The 26,796-nt window shown below is 36.3% G+C and overlaps 1 protein-coding gene across 9 annotated transcripts in view; it reads right to left on the bottom strand.

The window, feature by feature from the left end:
- Positions 1 to 26,796, bottom strand: part of DMD (dystrophin) — a 1,316,184-nt gene that overhangs the window by 311,306 nt on the left and 978,082 nt on the right. For all 9 annotated transcript variants that reach the window (XM_026096811.2, XM_064497835.1, XM_064497804.1 and 6 more), the window contains one exon: positions 8,247 to 8,364. In XM_026096811.2, coding sequence (XP_025952596.2) covers positions 8,247 to 8,364 — 118 coding nt within the window. The remainder of the gene's footprint in view (positions 1 to 8,246; positions 8,365 to 26,796) is intronic.

The following is a 26,796-nucleotide window of genomic DNA, read 5'->3' as shown; positions in this document are numbered from 1 at the left end:
AAAGTCTCTAGCTCTAGCTCCAAGTTCTCTACTTGGAAATTACATCAAGCTCATGTTGATTTTGATGTTACAAAAAGTTTGCCCCAATGTATTTTCATTCTCTAAATACTTCACAAAAAACATCCCTTAAGGCAAAAATATTCCATATGCTACCATATAACTGATCTCAGGCTTAAGGAGCTAGTCAGTGCTTAGTGTTTGGTAGGCTGCTTCCTTTAAGAAGAAAAATTGAAAATGATGGCAAGTAGTACTCTGATGTAATTATATATTTACAAGGTAAGGGCAAAAATTCTGCTTTCTTTGTTTTGGAAGCTCACTTTTTGGCATACTCTCTCAATTAAAAGCATTCACTCTCAATCTCCATCAGGCATATTAGCATTTTTCTTGATGTCCTGGAATTTGTTGTTATCCTTGTCCTGCTTCTTCTTTTACCCATCAGAATTATAGACACAATTAAATGAATACCTAGTTGAAGTGTTTATATCAGCATTTGGGTGCCATGTAGTGTTCCAGCTAAACGAAAACACAATCATTTGCTCTCATATTTATTCTCCTAGGAAGGTGGTCAGCACCTCCAGCATTTTCAAAGCCTTTTGTGATTTCTCACTGACAAAAGCCATCCTGAAGGTAGCTATCAATTCACAGAATAGTATTTTTATCACTGATGGCAGAATATCTCTTCACCCTTTATAAATTACTTCTAACATACCAAGCTAGAACAATGGACAGGAAAAGCCACCAGAGGAGCACAGATGTGTTACTCTTTTTGTTCCTGCAAACTGTTAGTCATTTATTAACCTTAAGAATTCAGAGATGTCTCAAATGATATCTGAAAAGCAGATAAAATCAAATCTAAGAGAGGAAATTATGTAAATGTCTAAAATTAAATGTGCATAAGCAGCTGATTTTTTTCAGATTACACACATTAAAACAAAAAATCACTGCCTGTACAAAACAATAAAAACACCAAGCTAACTGATGAATGAGGCTATTACGCTTTTGAGTAAGTCTACACCTGTCTCTAAACATGATGCAGTTTTCCTGTCTATTCTTGCATAGCTAAACTATAAACCAGAGCTCTGGTGTGAGCTAACTGTAGCAGTTTTCACAAAAAAGTACTGGAAAGAGGAGATAAGCAGTGGAGGGCAGAGCCAGAGCGAAAGTGTAATGAACTGGAGCAAACAGAACAAAAATGGAAGAAGTAACACAGAAATTAAGTTAAACTGATTATGTAAAACAGCATTTCCCGCATGGGAGACATAAAGAAGATAGGAAATGAAGAAAGTACAGGAAGGCACATGAAAATACACTTCTACAAGTGTAAAAAACAGCCTGTGAGTCTGCTTGTGTTAAGAAACCAGCTAGAAGTCCTACAGCTGCCTAAACAGGGTGAAAGACAGAGAATAGCAGAATTCACTGCCTGTAATTTGGGAAGGATGAAAAAGGACTACGCAACAGTCTGAGAAATTCTGCTCTAGCGTAACTGTTACAAAATTCAAGATAATAGCATTTTGTCCTCAAAGTCAAGTTATCCCTCAAGTTATCCGCGAACCTCCATTTTGTGTTCCCTTTCTTTCCATAAGACTAGAGACCTGATTTTGAAAGGCAGACCAGAGTGCCATTGGCTGCCAAGGACAAAGGTATGCTTAGCATTTGCTGGATCCACCCTAGCCCTGTTTATAGTCCATAAGGGGGAGAAATTCAGGTGCATACCAGCTCTGTTGTATATATTTGAATGACATGTAATGTCACCTAACAAACACTTGATCACTGAGGCATACAGAGATTTCTACTAGAGCATACCTTCCTTGTTCTTACCAGAGCAGACCTCAAAAACACACTGTTATGTAAACATTTACAGCATTGCTCTGGTGTATCTCCACATTAAAATGCTCATGTGTTTCCTCTTTTCCGTCATAAAGTGTGCTAGTGAAATGTTCTACCCTTACAAACCTGAGCAAAGCACCCTAGTCAAGGGCTTAGCCAGCTCTTAGTCCCCAAGTCTTTTTACAATGCTGCATTGCACTTTCTAAACAGTTCCACAACTGACATGAAAGTCAGATTAGGTTTAAGTGCTTTTCTAGATTATTAAAATCACCTGTAAAATATATAAAACTAAATATAAACATGAAGGTACAACGTGTATGTTTAACCATGAAGAATCGATGAAATTATATAGACGATATAAAATTAGAGATAAATTGATAGAAATGGAAGCAAATGTGCAACAGCAGTTCCTGACAACTTCTGTACTTCAGGGGTTTTCCACCAGAAAAATATCTATGAAGATGTCATGATTCCCCAAAAGCCTTAATGATCATTAAATTCTATCATCTTGTCCAAATCTAAAAACAAATGCAAAATCCAAGATTATTTTATAATCACTTGCTGATCTCTATTCTGACATAGGAAATTGTGAATGCTGACATTAAAATGTTGACATTTCATATTACTTTACCTGATAATATCACTTATTTGAGAAAGAGGAATGGAGATAGGCCAAAAGCATGGAATAAATGGCATAAGTATAATTTTTAATGGCAAACACTACTCCTTTTAACATAAAAAAATGACTTTTGAGCCCTCTCTATCTCACTCAAAAAGAAAAACAGTTCCTTCCTAACTATCTGGCCACTATACAATTATTAGAAGAGTCTTCTATCACTGAAATATATACACTGTCAGTTAAGTCTCTTCGGCATTTATTATTTTCAGATTTTAAATTATTTTATACAAATCTTAATTAACATTCTCAGAATGAGATTCAATTCAATTTTGAAATCAAATGTAATAAAAACAGATTGTTTTGCTGCAACACTGTAAACAGGAAGTCTCACATTAGACAGTATTAAATGCATTGAAAACTGAAATAACCCCATGCTTGCTTTCCTGAAGAACTGCAGATTCTTGACAGAGATTTAGTCAGAAAATGTTTCAAGAAAATTATGTTAATACTTCTCTAATTGTCGAAGATATGAAAGAAATGCAAGACAGGAAAGAGGAGCTGTCAAACTACTTCATATTCACCTAATACCGTATTCTTCAACGTTCTTCAGAAGGACATGGTACTATCAGTTTTAGAGACAATCAAATAGATTAGTTGGACCTGGACTCTCATCTTGTGCGGTACTTCCTTCCCTCTACACATTTTACTCATCACTCTTTTGCAAGTAAACCTGCTTCTTTCCGAATGCACTGCTCTCCTTAACCTAAAAAAGAAGAGTCCTCTGAATTGATATACGCATGCAAATTTCCATCAGAGTCAAAGATTTTCGCAAACACACTGAGAACAAAGGCAGGTAGTTACATAAAAACAGTCTGTTGAATTATGCCTCCTCTTGAGCATAAGAGAAGGAAAGATGCCCCTAACAACACTATTAAGACTCATCTTAGTAGGGGCGCAGGCAACAGTACTTGAGGTAGGGAATTACCTGCTGACAGCTTGTTAACAAGACTTTTTGTTCGTTTGTGGCTGCTCACAGTTCAGGGCAACACTTACGTTCTTCTAATTGGTGACTAGGTAGGGTGAAGGTTAAAAAGGCTGAAGTTATATAACCTTTAGCCCTTTAGCTAAAATCACCTCCATCACCTTAGCCTCCAAACCATTCAGGCAACAAGAGTAAGCTGCAAAATATTTAAGGCTTGATTTTTCCTTGGCACTATAAATTGGAAGAATTTTTTCATCTCTGTCCTGACTGACTACCTCTACTGATTAACTCAGTCCCTAAATGACAACCAACAGAGGTTAAAAAACACACACAAAACAGAGAGTCAAACACCAGCTCTCCCAGCATGTCACACCTAGTTCTTCCCCAGGCTATGATCCCTTAGGTATGAGCTCCTTTTGCCAGGTGACGGTATACCCCAAATCCTTCAGGCTTAGCACTGACTAGTACACCAGCCCTTAGCAGCATTGGGTGTACTAAAGAAGTCGTGCAACTTTCACTCAAGAACATAACCAGAAATGGAGGAAGATCATCTTCCTGTTGCCTGAAATATTTTGGGGGGAGCACTACAACACCTAAAGTGGGCAGTTTAGATCTTGCCCTTCATCGACTAAGCCAAACGCTTCCAGTATGTATAACCTGAGAAATGATATATAACTCTATTTCCCAAATCGTTTGGGCATTTCTGGGGCATGTTATTTTCTGTTCTTAAAGGAAAACTCTCTGTCATGTTCTAAAATATCTTCTTATTCCTTCTTAAAATGTCCCATAACTTTCTTACAAATCCTGTAACTGCCAAGTTGTGCCACGAAAGTGCTTTCAAATAAGGTAGTGCTTACAGCAACACACTATTCCTTTCAAAGCCATAGTTTTTCTTGACATTTATGTTTCTTTAACAATAACTTGTTTCTCCCTTTCTTCATTTCCATGGCATAGAAGTCACATAGGAAGAACAATTAATCTCTTAAAGTTTCAGCTATAAAGATGATCATCAGGATGACTAATAAACATTGTAACTTTATGACATAGGAAAGCTATTATTCAGCTCCTGAGAAAGCGCTGAAATATGTGTAATCCAGAGAATACTGGGGTTTATTCAGTCATTCAGCCATAAAAGATTGACAAGGTAAGTGGGCAAAAAAACTGTATACAAATAGAGTGCTCTCTCTCATTTTTCTCTCACCACTTTGGTAACTAGGACTCTGACTATTGGTTGACAAATTCCAGATTATGAATGTGAGAGTTTGTTTTTTCCAAGTGGTAAATTCTGTATTTGTATTCAATAGCTCTGAGAGAAAACCACATGGATGGCAGTACAATACTGATCGCTACTTTATTAAGATATTGAGAACAGTTTAGCTATAATTCACTATGGAGTTTCCATACATTTTGTTGTGAAAGTGTTGATGAGTTGATCATTTTGCCATAAAGCTGTCAAAATCGACAAACTATTTAATAAAGGCCTTTTTATGGAGCTGCACAGAGACACTCTTTTCAAAATACTTCAAGCACAGCTCTCTTAACAACCAATTACAGCATATGGCTTTTCTCTTTTTAAAAAAATAACAAAACTTCTGGAAGACATCCTCTATAAATTATTCATACATTTGTGGACTTGTTTTATAAAACTGTCAAAACAAATTTCAAAAGGAATTATTTAGTCCCAATAGTTTAATTCTTGATCAAAATATTCTTCCCTGAAATGCTTATATTTATTGCTATTATGCATGTACTTAATGTAATACAACTTAATTAAACTCTTAAATGATATTTTGAGAGTTCATTGCTGAAGAAAGATGTGTGTTACTGTGATTTTTTATCATCTTGAAAAGGAGAGCCTTTGGCTAGTGAGAGATTATTTCTTCATACAGTTCTATAAATATTCATTTTTATACCTCCTCTCTATCACTTGTACAGCCAGCAACCACATTACAAAATTGAGATGTAAATTACTCACAAAGTTAAACCTCAGAAAGGTTATTCACAATTATCTTTTGCATGTGTGTGAACACAGCAGTAGGAAGGCCTGCTATTTAAAGTTTCTGACATCTCAAGGGTCTAGCAAGATCTAAAGTATCTTTCATAATTACATTGTTATTTCTAATACTGTAAATTTGTTTTTGCTACCTCTTGGTATATTTGTATATAGACTTCTTACTGTCTGTATATATGTCTTTTATAGTCTCCTAGACTGCAGAGGCACTAGTCCTGTTGCAGCTGCTGGTAGTTTCATAGACAAGCTCATACTGCGTAGACTCATCTTCTAACCCATGACATGGCATTTTCAATGGGTATTGGAGCATTAAGCCCTTCCCAGGTCCTAGACAGGTCATTGAAGAAACACCTAATGACTCTGTCTAAATATACAAGCTAATAACTCTAGTGAATGGAAGCTGCCAATGTGTGACTAAGTAGTTATGAACCACCCTCCCTCATGTATTGGTAACACACAAGTGGATCTTGTCTATACGGATATTTACTAGCCCTAATTCAAACCAAACAGAGCAGTCTCCATCTTCATAGTACTACACATAAGGGGGAAAATCATGCATTTAAAAATTATTATTGCGCTTTTAAAAAAATACTTTACATGACAATATTCCACATGTGGCACATATTAGGAAAAAAACCTTACAAGTGTCACATTGTAAAGTCCTCTAGAGATGTAGAGTAGATTTTTTTCTAAAAATATCACTCTTTCAAATTCCTAAGTAATAAACACCCCTTGAATAGTGTTTAGTACCTTCAAGTATACCAATACAAATTAACTAGCCATGGAAAAACTTTCGTGAACCTAGTAGGCTGCCTTAGAAGACTGGATCAAAAATTGCTCTGATAATACTTTTTCTCAATGCACTGCAGAAACTCATACCTTTTACATTTCCAACAATAAATATTTTTCTTACTCTAAAATTATTTCATTAACAATAGGACAACTTTGGGAGATGCTACAGAACAGCAAGATATGTACTTGAAAGAACATAAAGAGACACACTAATGATCTCTGTCTACTTCACTGTAAGTGGAAGTTCTACAGCCAAGGATATTGACACTTTCAGCATAGAAAAATAATTGCTCTAGCAGGGCAAAAATGAATCTTGTATACAGTAAATTCAAAGTAAATCAATGAGTTTCGGAGTTCTTATAAATAAACTCTAAAGAATTCATCATGTAAAATACATTCACCACGCTAGTAGCCACAGATGCAAAGCCACAGTGTAGTTTGGTTGCCCCGTATTCTTTCATGATTTACAGTCTGGTAGTTTTCTTTCCTTTTTTACTATATGAGAAAGAAACATTTAATCTATCTTATAAGGCAATTTCACTTGAGGTGAAGTGCAGTTTTCCAACAAAAGGAAATTTAGTCAGGCATACAATTCATATTAGGGCTTATGGGAATTATTCTTGCATTTCATGCAAAGCCTACAATTCTTATCTTCAGAAGACTTGTCTCATGGAATAAAAATTAAAACACATACTAGAAAATACTGATGGGAGAAATACATATATTGGCTTTGAATAGAGCTCTAAAGTAAAGGTTTATATACAAACTTAATCTGAATTCAACTGAACATTCGATTCTAAAATTAATCTGCATGTCAGACAGGAACTAGTTCTTATGTAATATGCAAGTGCTATCCATTTCTTCTCAAACTTCACATAAAACAAATATAGCTTCCCCCTCTCAGTACATTATGTTTCAAGGTCACAAAGAGAATAACAGTTAAGCAATGTTGTTATTTTATATACCATCTAGTCTATAGTATTGTCGCTACTACCAACAGCACAGCCCAAACATGTAATATAATTTTGAAATATCATGGAAAGCATTCACCTAATGGCAAAGAAATGAAAGAGGTCATATTTCTTCAAAACTATGGGAAAAGAGAAGTTTAGCCTATATCTACACCCAGAAAGTCATCCATTCCAGAGAACAATCCCTAACCTCTAGGCCAAGATATACAGAACAGTCTGCATCCACACTGGTCATGGTTAGTTCCACCTGAAGTGGACTGGCTGTGTCCACACGCATAGCATTTGGCCTCTAGACTCCATATGGCACCTCTAGGACCCTAAGAAATTAATTTTGTGTTTTCTTTAGCCCTGAGCACTCGAATACTAACTACAGAGCTATAACAGGCCACCACAGAGAGTTGTTTTAATAACATGACCTTGCAAGTATGTGTTTCACGCTATGGTGAAGGGTGTAAGGACATGATAGCATCCAAGGGTGACACTACTACTTCTACAGCACTGGAGAATTTTGTAGAACAGAGAGGACAAGACTTGATCTACTCATCTTTTCATCTCAGGCACAGACAACTGGTTTATTCCAAAAAGAGAAGCCAAGAGGGAAGAACTAACATAGACACAGACATTATCAGAATACTAGGACTTCGGAGGCAACCGGGGGGAGATGAAAGAGGAGGCTGTGGCTGTCCACCGAAGATGGAACTGAAAGCATCTTACAACTTCATGGCTATACTCTACAAATTCTTTTTTTCCTTTTAAGAATAAATGTATTTTATTACCTACAGTAAGCACATTCTGAATTTTCTGCACTGTATTTTTAACTATAAAGACAAGCAATATGAAATTAAGTCAAAAAATAGAAATAGATAATCACTTTCACTTGCATTTACTCTATATGTAATTTGGGAAATCTGTATGAGAACTGTCTCCTGATAGAACTCTCCTCATGGCAAATACATGACATGTCTGAAAAATGCTATGCTTCTCAAGTATCACAATATCTTCCATATTTCCTGAACATCATATGATAGTAGAATCACCACTCACTGCGGTCAGTAATTATTGTTCTGGCCTCTTGATTGCTGGTCTTGTTTTTTAAATTTTGTGCTGCAGTTATGAGTTCATCCAGCTGGGGACGTCTTTGCTCCAGATCCTGTAGTATTGCCTGGTTACACACAAATACAAAGCAAAAAAACAAACCACCATGTAGAGCTGTTGAGAAGACCATGTACAGGGAATTTTATTTTTGCCAGTTTGATTTAAACAGAAAGATTCTTTGAGCCTCAAATAATATGAAGAATTTGGCTTAAACCTTCAAAATATTGTCATTACTCTTTATATAAAAATCAAGTATAACATGAAATAATCACTAAAAAATAACCTAGAAAGCTAAATGTGAAACAACAATCATTTCTCATACTTTAACAAACCAAATTACGCAAGAGTAAGCTCCCTCCCTCTATAAAACTATAGAAGGGACACCATTTTCTTATATTCTCTTAGATTTTACAGTGTATTTTTTTTAAGATATAGGAGTTCACATTCTTACCATATTACAAAAGATTTTTCTAATAACTCATGAAATCTAACCTATAGTTATTATTTCTTCATGTTTTAAGATTTTTTAATTACTCTTTATTGGTTTAAAGCCAACATAAGACTAGATAGATTAGATATAATGAATGAGAACTCAAGGAAAATATGGCATATAAAATGTATGCATAAAAATCTATTAGTTTAACTTATATTGAAGGATTAGGGAAAAGCAAACAGGAAATCAGTTCAATGGTTTCCCAGATAAGAAGCATCCAAGCATGTATTTAAAAGACATGGACCAAATCCAGCAACTTTTGGTCCCTGTCCTTCAGTTTCCAGAAAAGATGCTAATTAGTTTTTCCTGACTTAGAAGTTGGATATATATTAAATTATTAAAAAGTGATCTTTTCCTGCCCACAATTTTGAGTCTCCAGAACAGAACAGTATGTTGTCAGACAGCTGGTAGCTACAGTGTAGTAGCTATACAAACTGACAAGAAAGGTCAGTGGAGAATATTTCTTTTCAGCGTCCTCATGTGGACAACGCTTAGAAAACCTGTAAGTATACTCACTTGTTTATAGGCTATGTATCTGAATTGTTTTATTGGTGTAAAAGTCTTTTTTTCCTTAAAATGCTTTTATTCTAAATAATCATACTTTATTTTAAAAAGCTGTTCTTCACTGACTACTCTGCATCAAAAAGGCCTGTAGAATCCAATCTTAAAATTGGCCATCTAACCTGTGATTAAAGAGATACATAATTTCACCAAACTGAAGGCGAGAAGTGAAGGCCTAACATTGTTTTCTGTTGAATAAGACTAACAAGAGAACATGAGCATATCACTTCCAGTAACTACAGCTCACTAATCAAAAGCAGGCTGCTCAGAATTTCATCTCTATTCAGTTAAAACTGTTCAGAAAGGAAAGTAATTCTCAAGACACACACACAGCTATACCGTGTGAAATTCTTGCCTTTAACTTCTGTATCAGAAGTTCTTATAAAATCTGTTATAACTGGCTTTCTAAACTTGTGCCCAAAAGTTTGGATGGTGTTTTCATTTATACAATAATTGAATTTCATACAAACACATGCAGTTAAATCGCCACTTTTCATGATCAAGGGAAGAACAAATTTCTCATTAGAAGTCTCTGCTTAGTGAAAGCACTCAGAAAAAAAAAGGCATAAATCTGCTGATGCAGTTCCTGCTTTTAGATACCTATGTGATTCAATGGAACTCCATTTTCTGGAAAGACAAGAAACCAGTGACATGACTTTTACAACAGACGAACAGAAGACTGCTGCCTAACAACATCTGCATTATACGCATTACCAAAATGGACTGTGCAGAAGGAACGTAAAAACACAAACATGCTTGCTACTTGTGTGGCCTCCAAAGTAATACTTCCTCTCTCCGCTTCCTTTTCTCTCTCTCTCTCACTCCTTCCTCTACCCAGCAACTGTTTGGAAGTGGAAAAGCACATGAAATGATCTTAAGGTCTTATGCCAGTAGTGACCACAAACTGTTCCCTAATGTTCCCTGAGTACATCTTTCATGTATCGAATACTGAAAGGAACATGATTTATTTGCTTCAGCTTGAACCTCCAACAGGAGAGTAAACACTATGTCTGCACTATGGAAGAAAGCTTCTGCTACATGAAACTGAGAAAGAAACAAAGCAGTTGGTAAGGACTGCTCAGTAAGGACTCGCTGAGTACAAAAATGAGTGAATGGAACTGATATATGCCTAAACACTGTATGGAATGATGTAGGCACAAGGCCCACTTGTATTTCTTGAATTGGACACTTAGAAAAATGGCAACACCTCTTTAAAGTGACGTTTGCTAGCTCCACTGTTTTCTGACAGGGAGATGACAATCTTGTCCAAAACGGACTGTGAAGACATCCTTCCCTCTGCCATTTAATGTGAGTAAAATTACTTGCCATCGGATGTAACCGACTGTATTTTTGAAAGGTCTACAAAGGACATCCTGAAGTCCTTATAGCAGTATATACTCCCTTCTCTGATAGAGTACAAACAGTCTGTCTAGAACTTAACTCAGTCACCTCCTGGTGCAATTTTAAAGACTTAGCAAAAATACATTCCATGTGGAACCTCAGTTCCACACAGAAACCCTGATGGAAGCCTCAACAGAAACAGCTGCTAAAACACATTATTCCTGCATCTGCCTGTGATCCTGTAGCATAAAACTAAACAGCAAACACTTAAGCTCTACTTATCTTGAGGTATTATCATATTCAGAAAAATATTCTAAGATTGGATAAAATAACCATGTGTGTAATGAAAATACAAATAATTATATTAAAACGAGGAATGTTTTAATGAATATAGATTTAAAAAAACACAAAATATTAGTTTGGGAAAAAATATCTGGAAAATTTTACAGTACTAGCTGAAATCATTTGGACTTCAGAAAATGAAATCAGAGGCAGTACATATATTGAGACACTCACAAAAACGTTTAAAAATCCACTAAAATATTCAATGCTATAAAACTGGATCCATAAGTGGAAACTATTAGAAGACATTGTTACAACAGCCAAGGGAAGAAAAACTCACTAATAGTGGCATCCTGGTGGAGGCACAACAGATGTAACCGACCAGATGCCTCTGACTCAGACTGCCAGCACACTAAAACAAATCTTCTGTGTTGTTTAAAAATGGATAACACAAAAATAAAACTTCTTACGAAAGGATTTTCAAAAGAAGTTAAACAGAAATCTATCTAGTCCACCTCAGCCCACAGAAAACACAGGTACAAAGACTAAGAGAGTCACAGACACTGAAAGGATTTTTATTTTATAAACATTTGTGTTCTTGTCCATATAATATGCCTTTATTTTCACTTACCTAATATTCTGTAAAAGTACAAGAATGTATACTGCAAAACATTACAGACCGCATTTTAATCAATAAATAGCTGTTAAATAATAAGTGTAGTTTAATACGAGTAGGTCAACAATGAACGAGGATCACTGTAATTCAAGGTCATAGAAAAACATCTTTAAATCCAAAAAGAGCAATTTTTTTCTTCAGTATACCTATGAATGCCAACATAATAGCACTTGGTGACACCGTAACAATGGAAAGGTGAGATTCAGTCATCAAACCTGCCTACATGTTGTTAGAAGGTGGTGTTATTCATTTTCAACAATCTTTCCACATCTGTGGACAGCAGCTGCTCAAAAAAAAAATCTAATTTTCAGATTCCTAAATTTTATGATTTATTTACACAAAAGGGGGATTGAGATAAGGAACAAATTGTTTAAGTCAGCAACTGAAATAACTTGTAGAAGAATTGCTAAAAAAGAAACTGAAAAAAACAAAACAGGTGAAATGTGACAAATCATTGGTGGAACTGTAGGGATTAAGACAGTGAATTAAAACATTCACTAGCTTTATAATGTATAGCGCACTACAACTGGCATACTTGTCACTCCAGCCATGTGTGTTGTAGCTTATAAAAAAATATTCACATGACCTCTAAAATCTCTCCATTCTTTTTTTATAGATCTATCTTGACTTGATAGCAAACATTATTAAACTGGAATATCTGAATTCCATGATGATATCAAACCTTAAGCATTCAACTAATCATTTGCTAGAGCTGATTATGGACATTGATTATGACCATTGAGTATCAGAAGCAACTCTTCCCACACCATGAACAGGATTTTGCTGCACGTCAAACGTAAACAAGAGCTAAAGCTGATGTTCTACAACAATCTATGTGGCTGTGCCTGGCTCTACATGTTTCTTTAGGGAGATTCTGGGCCTGCTTCGTACCTGTTTTACATAAGTTTAAGTTGAAAAAAAAGTCTCTGAAAAGAATGGAATCAAAATGCCATAAAGATTGAAAGATTATTGGGTAAAGTAGGTCCCACAAGTTCTTTTCAGTATTTATCTGAGTGGTCCTCTGTAGTGGTAATGACTATCATGTCTTTGCAGATTTCTGAAGTATTTACACGCTACCACATATAGCTTCCTATCTATTTTCTGCTTTTTTTTTCCCCTAGGTAAGAAAGCTAACAGTGATTGAGCCAAGCGATGATATTCGAGCAAAAATGAAATTTAGAATAGACCTTCTGGATTAAGAGCAAACTGGAAGCACCATTTTGCCATAATCAGTACGTGGCCACAGACTGAATCTTCCCAACTGTTTCTGATGGTTTGTTTCAGCCTGCCACCAATCCTGTTTAATGAAATGATCAAGTGGACTGACCACAAGAGCAATTCCTGACTTGAATAATTAATATGGGAGTGGGAGCAAGAAGGAAGATACATTTTTCTTCTTATTCACTGCTTCAAACTCATGATGATATTCTTAGGAAAAGCATAATTCCATTAAAAAGTTCTTGAGGAAATGATCATTCTTTCAAAAACCTTAAACTCTAAACCTCAAATCTAAACACAATCTGACCAAACTGATAACTTCCTCAGCAAACTTTATAGCCATGACAACTTTTACTTAAAAGAACAGAGTTTCTTAAGACTAAGAATCTGTTTACAAGCTGGATGGTTCTCTAAATATGTGTTATATATATACCTAGAAAGAGAGCAAGCTTTGGAAAAAAGCTTGCTTACAATTTCAGAAAATGTAAATATGTAACACCTACAATTCATCTGCGTAATAAAATTGGCTTTGTTAAGTTATTCCACCCAAGCACAATTTGAAATTTGTTTCTTGTCAGTAAGCAGGAACAGAATATGAAAGAAAGTGATTGTTTACACACTCTTTACATTTAAAGATAAAATTATGAAATAATGAAGGTAAGTAATTTGGTCCTTTTTAAGAGAAATTTTCTTTTGGCCATTAAGCTGTTTTGCATCTTCCCTCCAAAGTGCATATAATTTTAAGAAAATAGGAAGAAACAGAATTACTATTTGGCAGCATTTCTAGCTGATTGGCACCTGTCAGCAAAATCAGAATGTTAACAGAAGGAACACTGTGGCCTGAGTAATTTATGTAGTTTAAGCTTTCAAAAGGAAATATTTTTATATACTCTTGGGGTCCACTCAAAAATTGCCTAAGTAGCCCTCACTCACCACTGGCTTAGTGAATCAATCAACTGCTTCACTGATGCTGTGGGAAAGTCACAAGTGATAGCTTATCAGGTGCCTCCCTAAACTCATGAAAATGAATCATGGAACTTCTTGTATGCTTTTAGTGACAGTCATTCTACAAATTATGTCTGCGGTATTATAATGTTCCATACAACTGACAAATTTTGGTTAGTATTAGGATGTTACGACTGTGAAAAATGGTGTGTTACAACCTGCTGTTACTGTACACTAAGCAAACCAAGGAGAACAGAGACTAATTAATTTTGATCTCTGGGCTTTGCCCAACAATGTGAGGTGACAGCTGAAGCCAGATGAAGTCTCCCATTCTCTCTCCCCACCCTGCTCACTGTTTGTCTACAGAAAAGGACTTTGGGAGCAAACACCAGCCAGGAAAACCAGGAGCATTATTCTAGTGAACAGATGGGACTTTGGCTGAGACCACCCAAAGGCTCTCCTGAACCACATCAAAGAAAGATCCCTAAGGAAAGGGGACTCAACAACAGCAGAAGAGAAGAAAAAGGCTTAGAAATCTGAGCTCACAGGGAAATCAGCTATCCTGCTCCAGAACTGCAGTAGGCAGATGGCCATCTACTCATCCACAAATGGGGTCACCAGCAAGGAAAATCACATGCAATATGGGTCAGAAGAACAAGTATTTTTTAAGGTACAATGAGTAGTCTTCCTGGGAGGCTCAAAATCAGCCAAGCCCCTTCAAGATTTTTTACAGTCTTCATAGATCACCAATTTGGGTACTGATCTTGGAAAAAGGTGGCATATACATTCTTTGCAAGAAAAAGGCAATATGATTGAAAGCAAATACAGCAGAGCAGGACCTGCTCCAGCCTCAGAGCTAAAAAAGTGGAAGCAAACTGACGTTCACCCAAAGCTGAAAAGATTTTCACTTGCAAAATAGGCTGCAGAGACTTCAGGATACGGTGCAGTAGATCTCCTACAGAGGGATCTCCAGTCAGAACATGTCAGAGGCAGCTACTCAGACGTGAAGTTAAATAAGCCTAATTTTGGATACCTGATAAGAATACCATTGTACCCATTTTGCCCTTTTAAAGCATTCCTATCATCCTGTATTTGTGGTTAAAGGTAAAAAGAAAGAATAATCTGACACAAGGAGGTCCATTTATATATGCCAGTGCGAGATAAAGGACGTAACCAAAAGAGCTCAATTGTGACAAAACCCTTACCTTTCTAAACTCGGACTTTCTGAACACACTTCTTTTCAAGGGAATGATACATAAACAGGGACAAAAAAATCTGCATGTTTGATGGCATTTAAAATAGCATGTTCTTGCTGAGCTAACCTGTAACTCAGTGCCTCTCTTTTATGCTGGTATTCCAGAAAGGACTTATTCAACCTACAGAAAGAATACAGGTTTTCTACTTGGTCCAAGGAACCAGCAATTAGACTAAGAGTTGCTAGAATGCTAGACTAAAAATACATATCTAAAAAATGAATTCAAATTGATCTTAACAACTACTGTGGTATCTTACACTACAATATAAGGGGTGAGGGAGGGCTGAAGCCAGAAGTGCCTGAATTATCAGGTTTTCCTGGATTACTAGAGAGCCAAAAATCAATCCAGAGTCTTCAGAAACACTATGTAGTTTGGGAATTTTAGCTATTATTTGCTAAATAAGATCCTCAGATAAGATATTTTTTGACAGATTGTGTCATTTCTACAATAACACATAGTAAAATCTTCCAAACTGACGACTACTGGCAGCTACCTCAGACACCATCTATGCGAAAGCTAGCAGTGAACAGAGGGACACCACACAGGAAGCACACTGTCTATGCTGTTTTGCACATATGATGCATATGCAGTACAGTAGTCAAACCATCAGCAACTTACTCATTCTAACTCTGATGTCTTGATGGTTTCCACTGGAGTCCATCCAGTGGGCTGGATGGAGAGAAGACGGAGAGGAGAAACTGAACAGATGATGGTTCAGCATGGTTTGCAAATGAGTCAGTCCCAGAGAAAATAACCATCACGAGAAAAAAAGGAATAAAACAAAAGATGTACCTGTAACTAGTAGAACAACACTTAACACTGCTGATGTTTGGCTATAGGAAAATCAATTCAACTAAAATAACATGGTGATAAATTGTAATAAGAACTCAAGACTGAAATAGGATTATAGCTCTAGAAGCAAACATGAAGAAATATGAATTGTGTGTGAAATTACACCCTTTCCTTCCATACAATGTGGCTGTCTGATACTGTGTTGGTTCGCAATAAAACACAAGCCTTTATTTCTCTATCACCTAATTATCTAAGCAGTCAGACAGAACCACTGCATACCTTATGGCCTTTCAGGCATTCAGAATAAAAAATCTAATGGATGGGGCCCAATTTTAGGAGGCACAGAGCTTCCTCAGTTCCAATATTAGTCAGCAGAACAGAAGTCTCTCAGTGCGTAGTTACCATTTGTAAAAATTGATCTGCAAAATTTATTATTTTATTTCTCCTATATAACTTATGTTTTCCAGAGTAAACATTTTACCACCGGGCTTACAAAAATGTATAACTAAGAAAACTGAGTTCAGCTGTCCTGTTTCTCAAAGCTGCAGCTTTAGTATTTTCTTTCCTGCTTTTTTTTTTTTTTTCTGTGATGGTGGTAGTGTGAACTCCTGTTTGTGACTGAGCCAATGAAAACTGTACTTGTCAATGTACTTCAAAAGCAAAGTTAAAGGTTCATTACCTTGTCACATATTTATACATAAGATGTGTTTACCTTGCATAAAACAGTCTTGAGTAGCACTAAAATTACATCATGAACATCTGAACAGATGGAAGTAAGCAGGTATTTTTATTTCAAATTAAGAAAACAACAAAGGTATTTTTGTGAGGAAGGAAAGTTAATAGTTTGTCTAAAGATACTCCCCAAATAATCCAATTTTATGGGGAAAAGATTAGTCTGAATCAATTTTATGCTCTGAAAAAACACAGAATGCCTTCTTCAAATTCTGATAAAGCCTCTGGAAATTTTTGATTAGTTTTACTGGAATTTTACTCCAGTAATAGAGAACGATTAACAATTAAGAAGAATAAAATGGTTTGACACAGCTTCATTTGCTAGTGAAGTTTTTCTTTAGTCCCTTACAACACTAGGTATTTTTCTCAAGAATAAGCTAAAATAAAGAAAGGGAATTTTGTTTGGTTTGATTGGGTTTTGCATTTGAAAAAGAAAACAAAAGCTGTTAAATCATTTCTTACAATGAACTTCTTATTTAGCTGTTTTTCTTTCCTTTTTTTTACCAATGTCTGATAAGAAACTTTGAAATAACTCTGGAATAATTTTATCTGAGATCTAGTAATTTTTAGATCTTTATCTTTACTCATATCTCACTATCATTCTAAAAGATGAGAACCACAGGAAGTACCAAGCCCAGTTTGGGTACGCAAATTCTTCTGACATGTTCAGTATGTTACTCCTAGACTCATGCTTCTGTCTTTCATTCTTTTTTTCACTTCTAGCCTTTATTCACCCTTTATATTGTATACCATTTTAAGCAATATTTCAGTAGCTATGTACTTAATTAAGGCCAACAATAACAGAAACATAAAAGTAGAAACTGAGGAAAACAAATCTGATGCTGTTGATATTTCATTAAAAGTGCAGGAATGATGGAAATGTATAAAATGTGGATATCGCAAGTCCAAGAAAAATATTATTTAAGAGACTATGAAGACAAAACAGTGGCGTACTGTAAAAATAAATTATTAAAAGCCTGGATTGGGCAAGTCTTGTCTTTATTACTAATTTCAAAGGGGAGATCTCAAGTTTCGACTGCCAACAGGAGTAATTAAATTATTAATAACCAAGTTGTCTTGGTAGTGTCACAGAGACCCCAGTCTTTTAAAAATATAATAGTTAACACTCAAAAGCTACAACTTGCACTTTGTGATGTAGAGAGCTCAGGGATAATTCAAGAAATGGATTTAGGTGCTGCACACTGAGTAACTGAAGTAGGAACCATGGCTGAGTTAGGTGCCAAGTTATTTTATCCTGTGAAAAGTGGGTGGAGAGTAGATGCCTCAGAAGGAAACAAACACAGCCATCAGAAGTTTGTGTGGAAAAATGGAAAGATGTCTAGACACTGAGTGACTAAAAAAAAAAAACAAAAAAAACAAAAAAAACAGAAAAACAGAACCACTTTTTAGATCAGAATTCCCTCATCTCATCTCAAGTGACAGGTTGTCTCGACCATGATGCCCAGGCCCTTGCTTTCTCTTTCCTGTCCTGGGATTCCTAAATCTTTCCTGATCAACAATGCAGATTCACACTGATCAGAACAGCTTGATATAAGAGATACTTTGGAAAAGTGGGAGATGAGAAAGACATTGACAGTGGGTGACTCGCTGCCTGGATGGATTCCTTATCAACTGAGCAATATGGAAAGGGAAAGAGAAAGACAGCAGCTCCTCTTCCTGCATTCCCTGTGAATACCCTGAATAGGCTGATGAAGAACACCTAGCAGAGTAAAGCATGTATTCATGGGAGACAGGCGAAGGAAGGAGTCCTGTGAAGACGAGCATCCGGATTTCAGGGTGAAATAGGAGTTTTTACAGTTTGGAGAAGCTTCTAGTTGCAGGCAAAAGCCAAGTAAATTTACTTAAAAATCAGAGTAGATCACTAAAGAACATAAGAGATTTGTAATTAATTGAATTGTGTAATCAAGGTCACATGCCTTTTTAAAAGGAGATAGTCAACCACAGTTTGGAAGAGCAGGAATAAGAATCCCTATTTGAAATTCCATGGATTATAGTTTCGTAGATGGTATATGATCTTATCAGTCCCTTCTGACCTTGAAATCTACAAATCTATGAGAAATTAAAAATACATTTTGGACTGAGTTTCAACTCATATCTATAATACCAATTTATCTGAGAGATTTTCATCAACTGCTTCTTCAGATGAGTATCAGTCCCACTCACTTCCCTTTCCCTCATACAGATATAATGGAATTTAAATATATTTAATCAATCTCTGAATGAGAGCAGTGTTTAAGCATAAACTTAAGCATAAAACCGAAGACACTTCAGTTCAGACAAGTGGAATTCTTACTATAAGCACTTAATGTATTTCATCTGTTTCCATCACTTGAGGCAGAAGGTGTAGGCATTGATTAGTAGCTTGCAGAGGAGCCACACACTTCTACTTAGCGGAAAAAAACTAGAATTTTTCTTCTTCAGAAACTACAGTCTTGTTATCTGGATGACAGCTTCAGAAATACATATGATACAAGCAGAAAACAAACAAAATCACTCTTAGAATAGAAAGACAGTACTATAACAAAAGTGGGGGCTGATAATTTGTTTTATATATATACATATACACAAGTATGTGTATGTGTGCATATAACTATAAATAGATACAGATTTTGCAATGGACTTTCATAATAATCTAAGATGGAGCCCAAGGAAAACAAATTTCAAAATCAATGGCCTTCACCTGAATTCTACTCTCTAACTGAAGAGCAACAGAAGCCTGAGGGGAAATGAGCTTGAGCATTCCAGTCTGGTTAAAACAAGAGAAAAGGATGATTTTCTGGATACAGTTACAGTATGAATATAATAAACGTTCTCTTCAAAACGTCAAAATGAAAATAAACTTCACCCTTAAACGTAAAAATGAAAATATCGTCCTCTATATTATCTTCGTATATCAATTTTGAAATACTGACATTTTTCCACAGAAAAGATTTTCCAAGAATTACAAAAGATTATTTTGTTACAATACTTCCCTTGCTTTAGAGAAACAGACCTTGATTTTTAGACAAGGTCAACTTTTTGCTAAGAAGAAGAAGGAAAACAGGTGTGAGACTGTCTCTTCCAGTATGTTTTTATTTACACTTAGTTTGTGTTACATTTTGTCAAACATAAATATTTTATAGACAAAGTACTTTCACAGTTCCAGCACGAAATATGTCTTCACTGTCTACAGGTTTCATCTGGACTGTTTTCACATACATGCTCCTCTCAGTACTAAAAAATACCAGTTTTAGCTATATATCAAAGTACATTGTTTTGCATTAAAAATTCTGACCATATTGAGAAATTCACTACCTTCAATACCATAACAGTGTCAATCAGGGCTGAAAAATAACTGTGAAGATAGGATGAATGTATATCACGCAACTCTATAATGCTGTTTTTCAATGTAACAGACAATTCTTTGGAGCTCACAGACCCTAGCCCCTAAACCCAAGCATTTACAGCACTGGCTGCTAAGAATTCATTAACTTAAAATATTTGTCTTTACCATTTAATCCAGCTTAACTCTGAGCTTTTCACTGATTGCTAACTTTTTTCATGCTGATAAGGTGTTTCTATATCTTACCAGTGTTGACACAAGATTCGTCATGAAGTACAACGCAGAGAGGCTTTTAAACCTCTGGAACGACCATCTGCATGTTTAATGCATCAGAAAATTCGGCCTTACCCGATTTGTGATACTTTCACATTTTACTTACTAAAACCATACTAAGGTATGAGAAAATGTCCTACCATATAGAAAAATGTCCTACCATATAGAAGATAAGCTGAGGCCTGACGCAGTCAATTCTCCAGGGGTGGAGAACTCAAATCAACCAGGAGGCTGTTAAGATGCATCTGGTCTCCGGCTCTCTCTCTCCCTCTCCATGTTACCATAACAAAGTCAGTTCAACTGAAAGGCCAAATTGGGAGGTGGAAACAACAGCTTCCAAATGTGCTACATTTTTTAAATTAATGATTTGTATCTCCCTATGGAAAGGCCAGTACTGCTAGATTGTGACAGGCAGTTCTTCAAGAGTCAAATCCTGGAAGGGCTCCAGACTGAGGTCACTGCCTATTTGCAGATACCAGCCTGCAAAAGTGGGAGGTATCCTACAGCCTACACTGCTGAAAAATATACCTGTCTTGGCAATTTTTTCTGCTTCAACTTTCTGACCTTTCTCCTCTCTTGGAAATTATCACATACACATATGCACACAAACTGCCTTCCAGTGGCTTTTTTCACCAGTGGGGAGGAAAAAAAAAAAAAAGGTTTATTGTTCTTGAGAGCTAGACATGTGAAGACAAACTATTCTTTTGTCAGTTATTAATTATTAACAAAAGAAAACACAGTTTAAGAAGCTAGCATTTCTGTTGTTTCTACTTTATCCCTCCAGAGTGCCCTTCTAACTGCCTTCATTCCCAACATTAGGAAATGGAAAGATGTAAACTATAGCCATTGTCCAAGGGATTTGAAGAACTCCCTAAAAACATGGCCTAAGGCTCATAAAAACAGGAATAAATGACAGTGCTAAGAAATAAAAGAGAAATATTACACATAAGACAGAACAGATGCCATTGTCTCAGCCCTGATGAACCAGCTAAAAGCAACATCAGTTTTTTTATCCAAGACAGCATAATATATTCTGTTTAAAAAAAAAGAAACAAAAAACAAAAAAGCACTCTGCAGTATTGAGAAGCTTAAGGCTATGCCATGGCATCTCAGTCCAAATACTCTGGATCAGCTACTTTCTCCAAAAGCACAGCAAGGGCTGTGGAGATGCCACTGGCTGATCATTTTTAGTCTGTGACGCATCTCTGATGCCACCACACCAACGTAATTCCCTGACCCTCATTTTGCTTTTGGTGTGTGCCTGATGCTGGGAAGTTCACAGGGCTTCTGCTCTAACAAAAAGCAATGGAAGCCAGCAAAGGCAATATAAAATGTCTCAGCTGCTTTTCTGAGGTGGCTACTTGAGGAATGGGGGAAGGCAGCTGTAGGTAGGTATACAGGTACCTAAAGTTACACATTTGCCATTTAGAAATTTGACAGAAGCCCAAAGAAATTCAATGCCAACAACGTCAGTGTAGGGTCTATATTAAGACTGTGGCAATTAGAGAAGAGGCATGATAAGTTTTTGTTTGTTTTTTAACAGATTCCTGACAGTGGGATAACTGTTGTGGTTTTGAGGTGTTTTTTTTTCTAGCCTGTAATCCAGGTGTAAAGTAGTATCTACATCAGGCTGTTTTAGCATCCCAGTCTGACCGTATGTTTAAAAAAAAAGAGAGAGAGAAAAGAGAGCGAGAGAGAGAAAGAAACAAACATAGTTCTGAAAAACTGCAAGGACCTTAATCATAGTTTGTAAAATTTTAGATTCTTTTCAAACTTTAATTACTCACTGCTGCAGATGTGCAGGCTTTAAGAGATAACAAATAATTAGAACTGATTCACAGTGTATGCCAAAGTAGTTCTCTTGAGGGATGATGGTTTATTGTTTTCTAATGCCACTGTAGATTAAAGGAAAATGTTTCAAATTTTGTCTTTCACAGCATAACAGACATTACATATGGAAATCTGATCCTTCAAGTTACTCTCTTGCCCATGGAGGACCATTCCCTACCACACACAACTGAAGCCACATTAAGAGACACAGTAAGGGAGATTTCTATACATATACACAACTGCACAGAATTTCTGGCTGAAGGGAACACTTATTGAATTAACTCCAAACTGAAGCTCTATCCACAAATTAACAATCACTCAGGCCCTAAATAGCAACAAAGCATGATCATACTCATTACTCATGCTGGACAAAAAAACAAAAAACCAAAAAACAAAACAACAACAAAAAAAACAGCTCCTGCCACAAGAGCATTAACCTAAGAACCTTTTGTAAGGTGCCCAGACTCCAGCGTTCCACTGCAAGTTGGACATGAAATCCCTGGAACCCGGAGAAAAATCTGGAGAGGTTTCAGACGTATCTATTTATAAACAAACGTTTATAAGCAGTCTCAGACTGAAGAACGCAATCGGTAGAATGCCTGTGTTATTTAGCTGATGCTGTTCTTAAAAATTTCTATTCTTAGCTAAACATGGAAAACTGAGCTTTTATTTTCTGAGGTAACAAACGACAGAGATATAAACCTCTAAGGAAGCAAACCAACAGCTCTGAGGCATTTCTTTAAGCAGACTATAAATTGTTGTATTTTATGACACCAGTTTATACCCGTTTATCTAAGACTACCTAGGAATTTTAGGCCAGATCCCACAGAAGTGATGATGGTTTTACACAAACAAAGGATTTAACTAAGAAAAATAAATAAAATAAGATGAAAAGCAGTCCTGCAAGAAAATTTCTGAGGCAAACTCCCTAGCTATCAAATATGCTTAGATACACCTAAGTCTATGGACAGCATCATCACCAGTCTCATTCACCTGTTACATTCCCACACAACTGTGCTTGACATACCTCACCAGCGAATTTGGGCTCACACTTTGGAAAGAAGAGCATGAAACACAAGACTTAATTTCCAAATGCTGCTTTGCCGATGGGATTTGTTGCTCTCAAAGTTTGGTGCTTTGGGAGCACCAATACAATGTATTTGCTACACACAGTACTCCAAAAACGGAGGAACTACAAGGTCAGTAGAGGAGCACAAAGCAAGCACTAGCCACATGGAGTCATCTTAGACATAATGATTCCTGACCAGCTGGATCCACACGGCTTCCTATAGAACCCCTTTGATGCACCTGTGCCATGTTGAGCAGTGCCTCAATAAGAGAAGCACAGCACAAATGTATGCAGGCAGTGTGGGCCTGACACTGACAACCAGGGAATGCAGCTTTACGGTTGCAAATACTTTGGGAAGGAAGCGCAGAAATCGTGGGCAAGTTAGGGGGTACAGAACAAAGCAACATCAGCTAAGGATGGGAAAACAGGAATGAGAGGGAACAGCAGAGCAGGGGCATGAGAGTGAGGGGGTGGAGGTATAGGAAAAGCAGTGATATGCAAGTGAGCAGTTAACTGATATTTGAGCTGTGCACACCAGAAAGGCAGTCAGTTCTCAATTACATATGGATGGTTTAACCTTAATCCTGGATTAAATATGCCATGGGGCAGGGACACTAAAGCTAATTCAATGAAGAGCTAGCTTAGACCAGACAAATGTAGTACTGCATATACAGCACCCCGCGAACACAGACAGTTATGTAATTTTAGAGGCCAGGTCAGCAGTACTGCTCCTTTCAGGAACTGCCTGAACTGATATGACCCAATGAGTCTTAACTGACTGAATGCAGAACCACTTAACTGTCCCTGCATCTGCTCCCCAGCTCTCAATCATTTCAAACAGCTGCAATGAGCCTACCTGTGATCAAGGCACCTCCTCAGTACTGCAGTACTGCTACCGTGTGTGTGCACGTGCATGCGTAATAGTTGGAGAAAAGAAACACAAGAGGAAAATCTTCATTGCTGCACATTTCATTTAATTAATTACTTTTTCTAAGTCATGACAATTGTGGATCAACGTCATGGAGTGCTTTGAAGATACCCATACTAATTTCTTCATAATTTAATCTTAGACACATTTCCTACTGTCCCTATTGAAAGGATATTTTCAAATATTTGTTAACTCTTTCAACCTCTAAGTCACTGTTTAGCTAAGCTATTGCTTTGAACTTGCTGCCACCAATCCTTCCAGCTACCTGATAATTCTTTTGTTTGTCAATAAATTCTCTACCAAAAATCCTCAATCTATGTCTATATATAAAATGTGAAACAGTAGATGATATTAAGATAAGGAATAAAACCCATTCACAGAGAGCCTAATTAGCTTTCTCTACTATTATCCTGTGATTATATATTATTATTATATACTATATTATATGCTGTGATACTGTGATACTGTGATAACCTGTGTCTGTCATCCTCTCATTGGTAAAGAGTTTCAAACCTATTGCCCATTTCTTTTCTGCAACATCATTCAAGATGGAGATTATTTGTACAGATACTGTGAAGTTTCTCAACTTCCTCTATTTGGGAAAAATGCTAAGGAACAAAACAAAACAGCCACTCCAACCTTTGAACTAACAGCCTGAGAAAGAGTTTGTTCTAGCACTAATCCTTATACTAACACCTTCAAGGTGGAAAGTGTTTCTTTGTGTGAAAGACAATAAACAAATAATGCTAATTTTGGTATTGAGATGATACAGTTCTTATCTAGCTCAGTATGAACTGTGATGTGACAACTCATGAGCTTCAGCTATAATACTTGGGAACTTGCTTAAGCAATCTTACAGTCCTTAGTAGCAATCTTTGAAAATCTGCAATGGAAAAATGTGGTTCCAATTTAAAGGACAAATTGAGAACTACCCAGGAAATTTTGGACAAGTTATTTTGAGCTCAATTCTTGAACATATAATCAAACGATTTGTAAGCAGAGGTATAATAGGTATCAGCCAACCATTTCTGAAGGGTAAGCAAAAAACAATCAACTAATTTTCCTTTTACCTGGAACTGTAAGCTTTACCAATAGTGGACAAGAATTAGTTTTGTCTCATGACACTAGCAAGGCTTCTGCTACTGTCCCCTGTGACATTATCACAAGCAAGCTAAGAAATTTTGACCTAAATGGAAAATGAAACTGACTGACTGAAAACCATAGCTTAAAGGAAGGTACTATAGGTGAAGGCAATATTGAGTGAGGTTACATATGGACTTACCCTATATCTAATATTATCCAGTATTTTCATTAATGGTTTGGTTGATGGAATAGAGTGTAATTGTACTATATTTGCAATGATACCAAACCCAAAGAGTATTTGAGACCACAGAAACACAATTCAAAGTGGTCTCAAAAAAACCTGAAAAATCAATTCAGTAAGTGCAAAGCATTAAAAATATCTAGCTGAATAAACTGGATAAACATAGGAACAGAGTGCAAACGACATGACAGATGGTCAAAAGTCTAAAAACAAGAAAAAAATCAAAAACCAGGATTCGTTTAGTCAACAGAAGTTTAGGCTGAACCCAGTATCAATCTTCAAATGCATAAGGGTTTTGCCAAGAGAAAGAATAAACTGTTCTCCATTTCCATTGTGGAGATATAATTAGCTTAAATTACAGCAAGAGAGATTTAAGCTGGAAAGAAACATCATTTGAACTGTAAGGGTAGATAAGCAGTGAAACAAAACTTCTGCAAAGCTACCAAAAAAAATCTGAATTTAAAGAGCATCTTAGACAAAAATTGGTCAGAAATGATTTAAGTCGTGTCAGTCCTGCTTGAGGCAAAACCTTGGACTACACAGCCTTTCACATTTCCTTCAAGCCCTATTTATTATACCTATTATTCCTTTGCAGGGGAAAAAAAATTACAAAAAAACCCAGCATGGAGTTACCTTGGAGAATAACATAGAGTCCAATGATATTTTACAGAGTCATTTTTCAGAGTTTTAAAACTATATGTTGGCTTGCATGAAAGCATGATTATGTGCAGTTCTTATAGCTAATAAATTTTCATCTTTTATTTTCACTACTTGAGAGCAATGGGGAAAAATGAAAAGAGAATGAGAGAGAGAGTACCTGCAGACTGACTGACTGTACTAGAAGAACAACACTTATTAAATGAATTCTTAAAGTTTGCAAAATAAAGCCAGTTTCCCTGAGTCAGGTTACTGCTACTGAAATTTGACCTCTTTGGCATTGTATTTTCTCAGAGTATGATAGTTTTTATAGAATAACAGTTCAAAATGGCAGGAGAGCAATTCCTTTTCTCTTCTTTTTCTTCTACTGGAAATGACCAGCCTCAATTTCTTAGCTAAGATATAAGGGACTTGTTTTTATTTTATTTTTAGCTGACCTACCAGGTTTCTCAGATGCTTGGTGGCAGAATGATAGTCAGGTGTGCACTGTAATGAAAGACTGCAATAGTATACGGGATAGAGAGGCTGTTCTGTTGTTAGGTTGCTATTAAAAAGTACCTAAAAACAAAATCAGACTAATTAGCTAATCTCAGTAATTGACACAGAACTGATATTTCAGGTCTAAAGAGTATGATGAGTCTGTGACGAGGATAGTAACACCAGCTGCCGTAAGAGGAGGAAGATCAGAGAGGCTGTGATGGCAGGAAATGAGATAATATCAGGTGACTTTGAGTGTACTGTTAAGACATTGTGATCCTGAAACTGGTTTCCCAGAGCCT

This window comes from Dromaius novaehollandiae, chromosome 1 (genome assembly GCF_036370855.1).
Source record: "Dromaius novaehollandiae isolate bDroNov1 chromosome 1, bDroNov1.hap1, whole genome shotgun sequence".
NCBI lineage: Eukaryota > Metazoa > Chordata > Aves > Casuariiformes > Dromaiidae > Dromaius > Dromaius novaehollandiae.
This window is presented reverse-complemented; position numbering and strand designations above follow the sequence as displayed.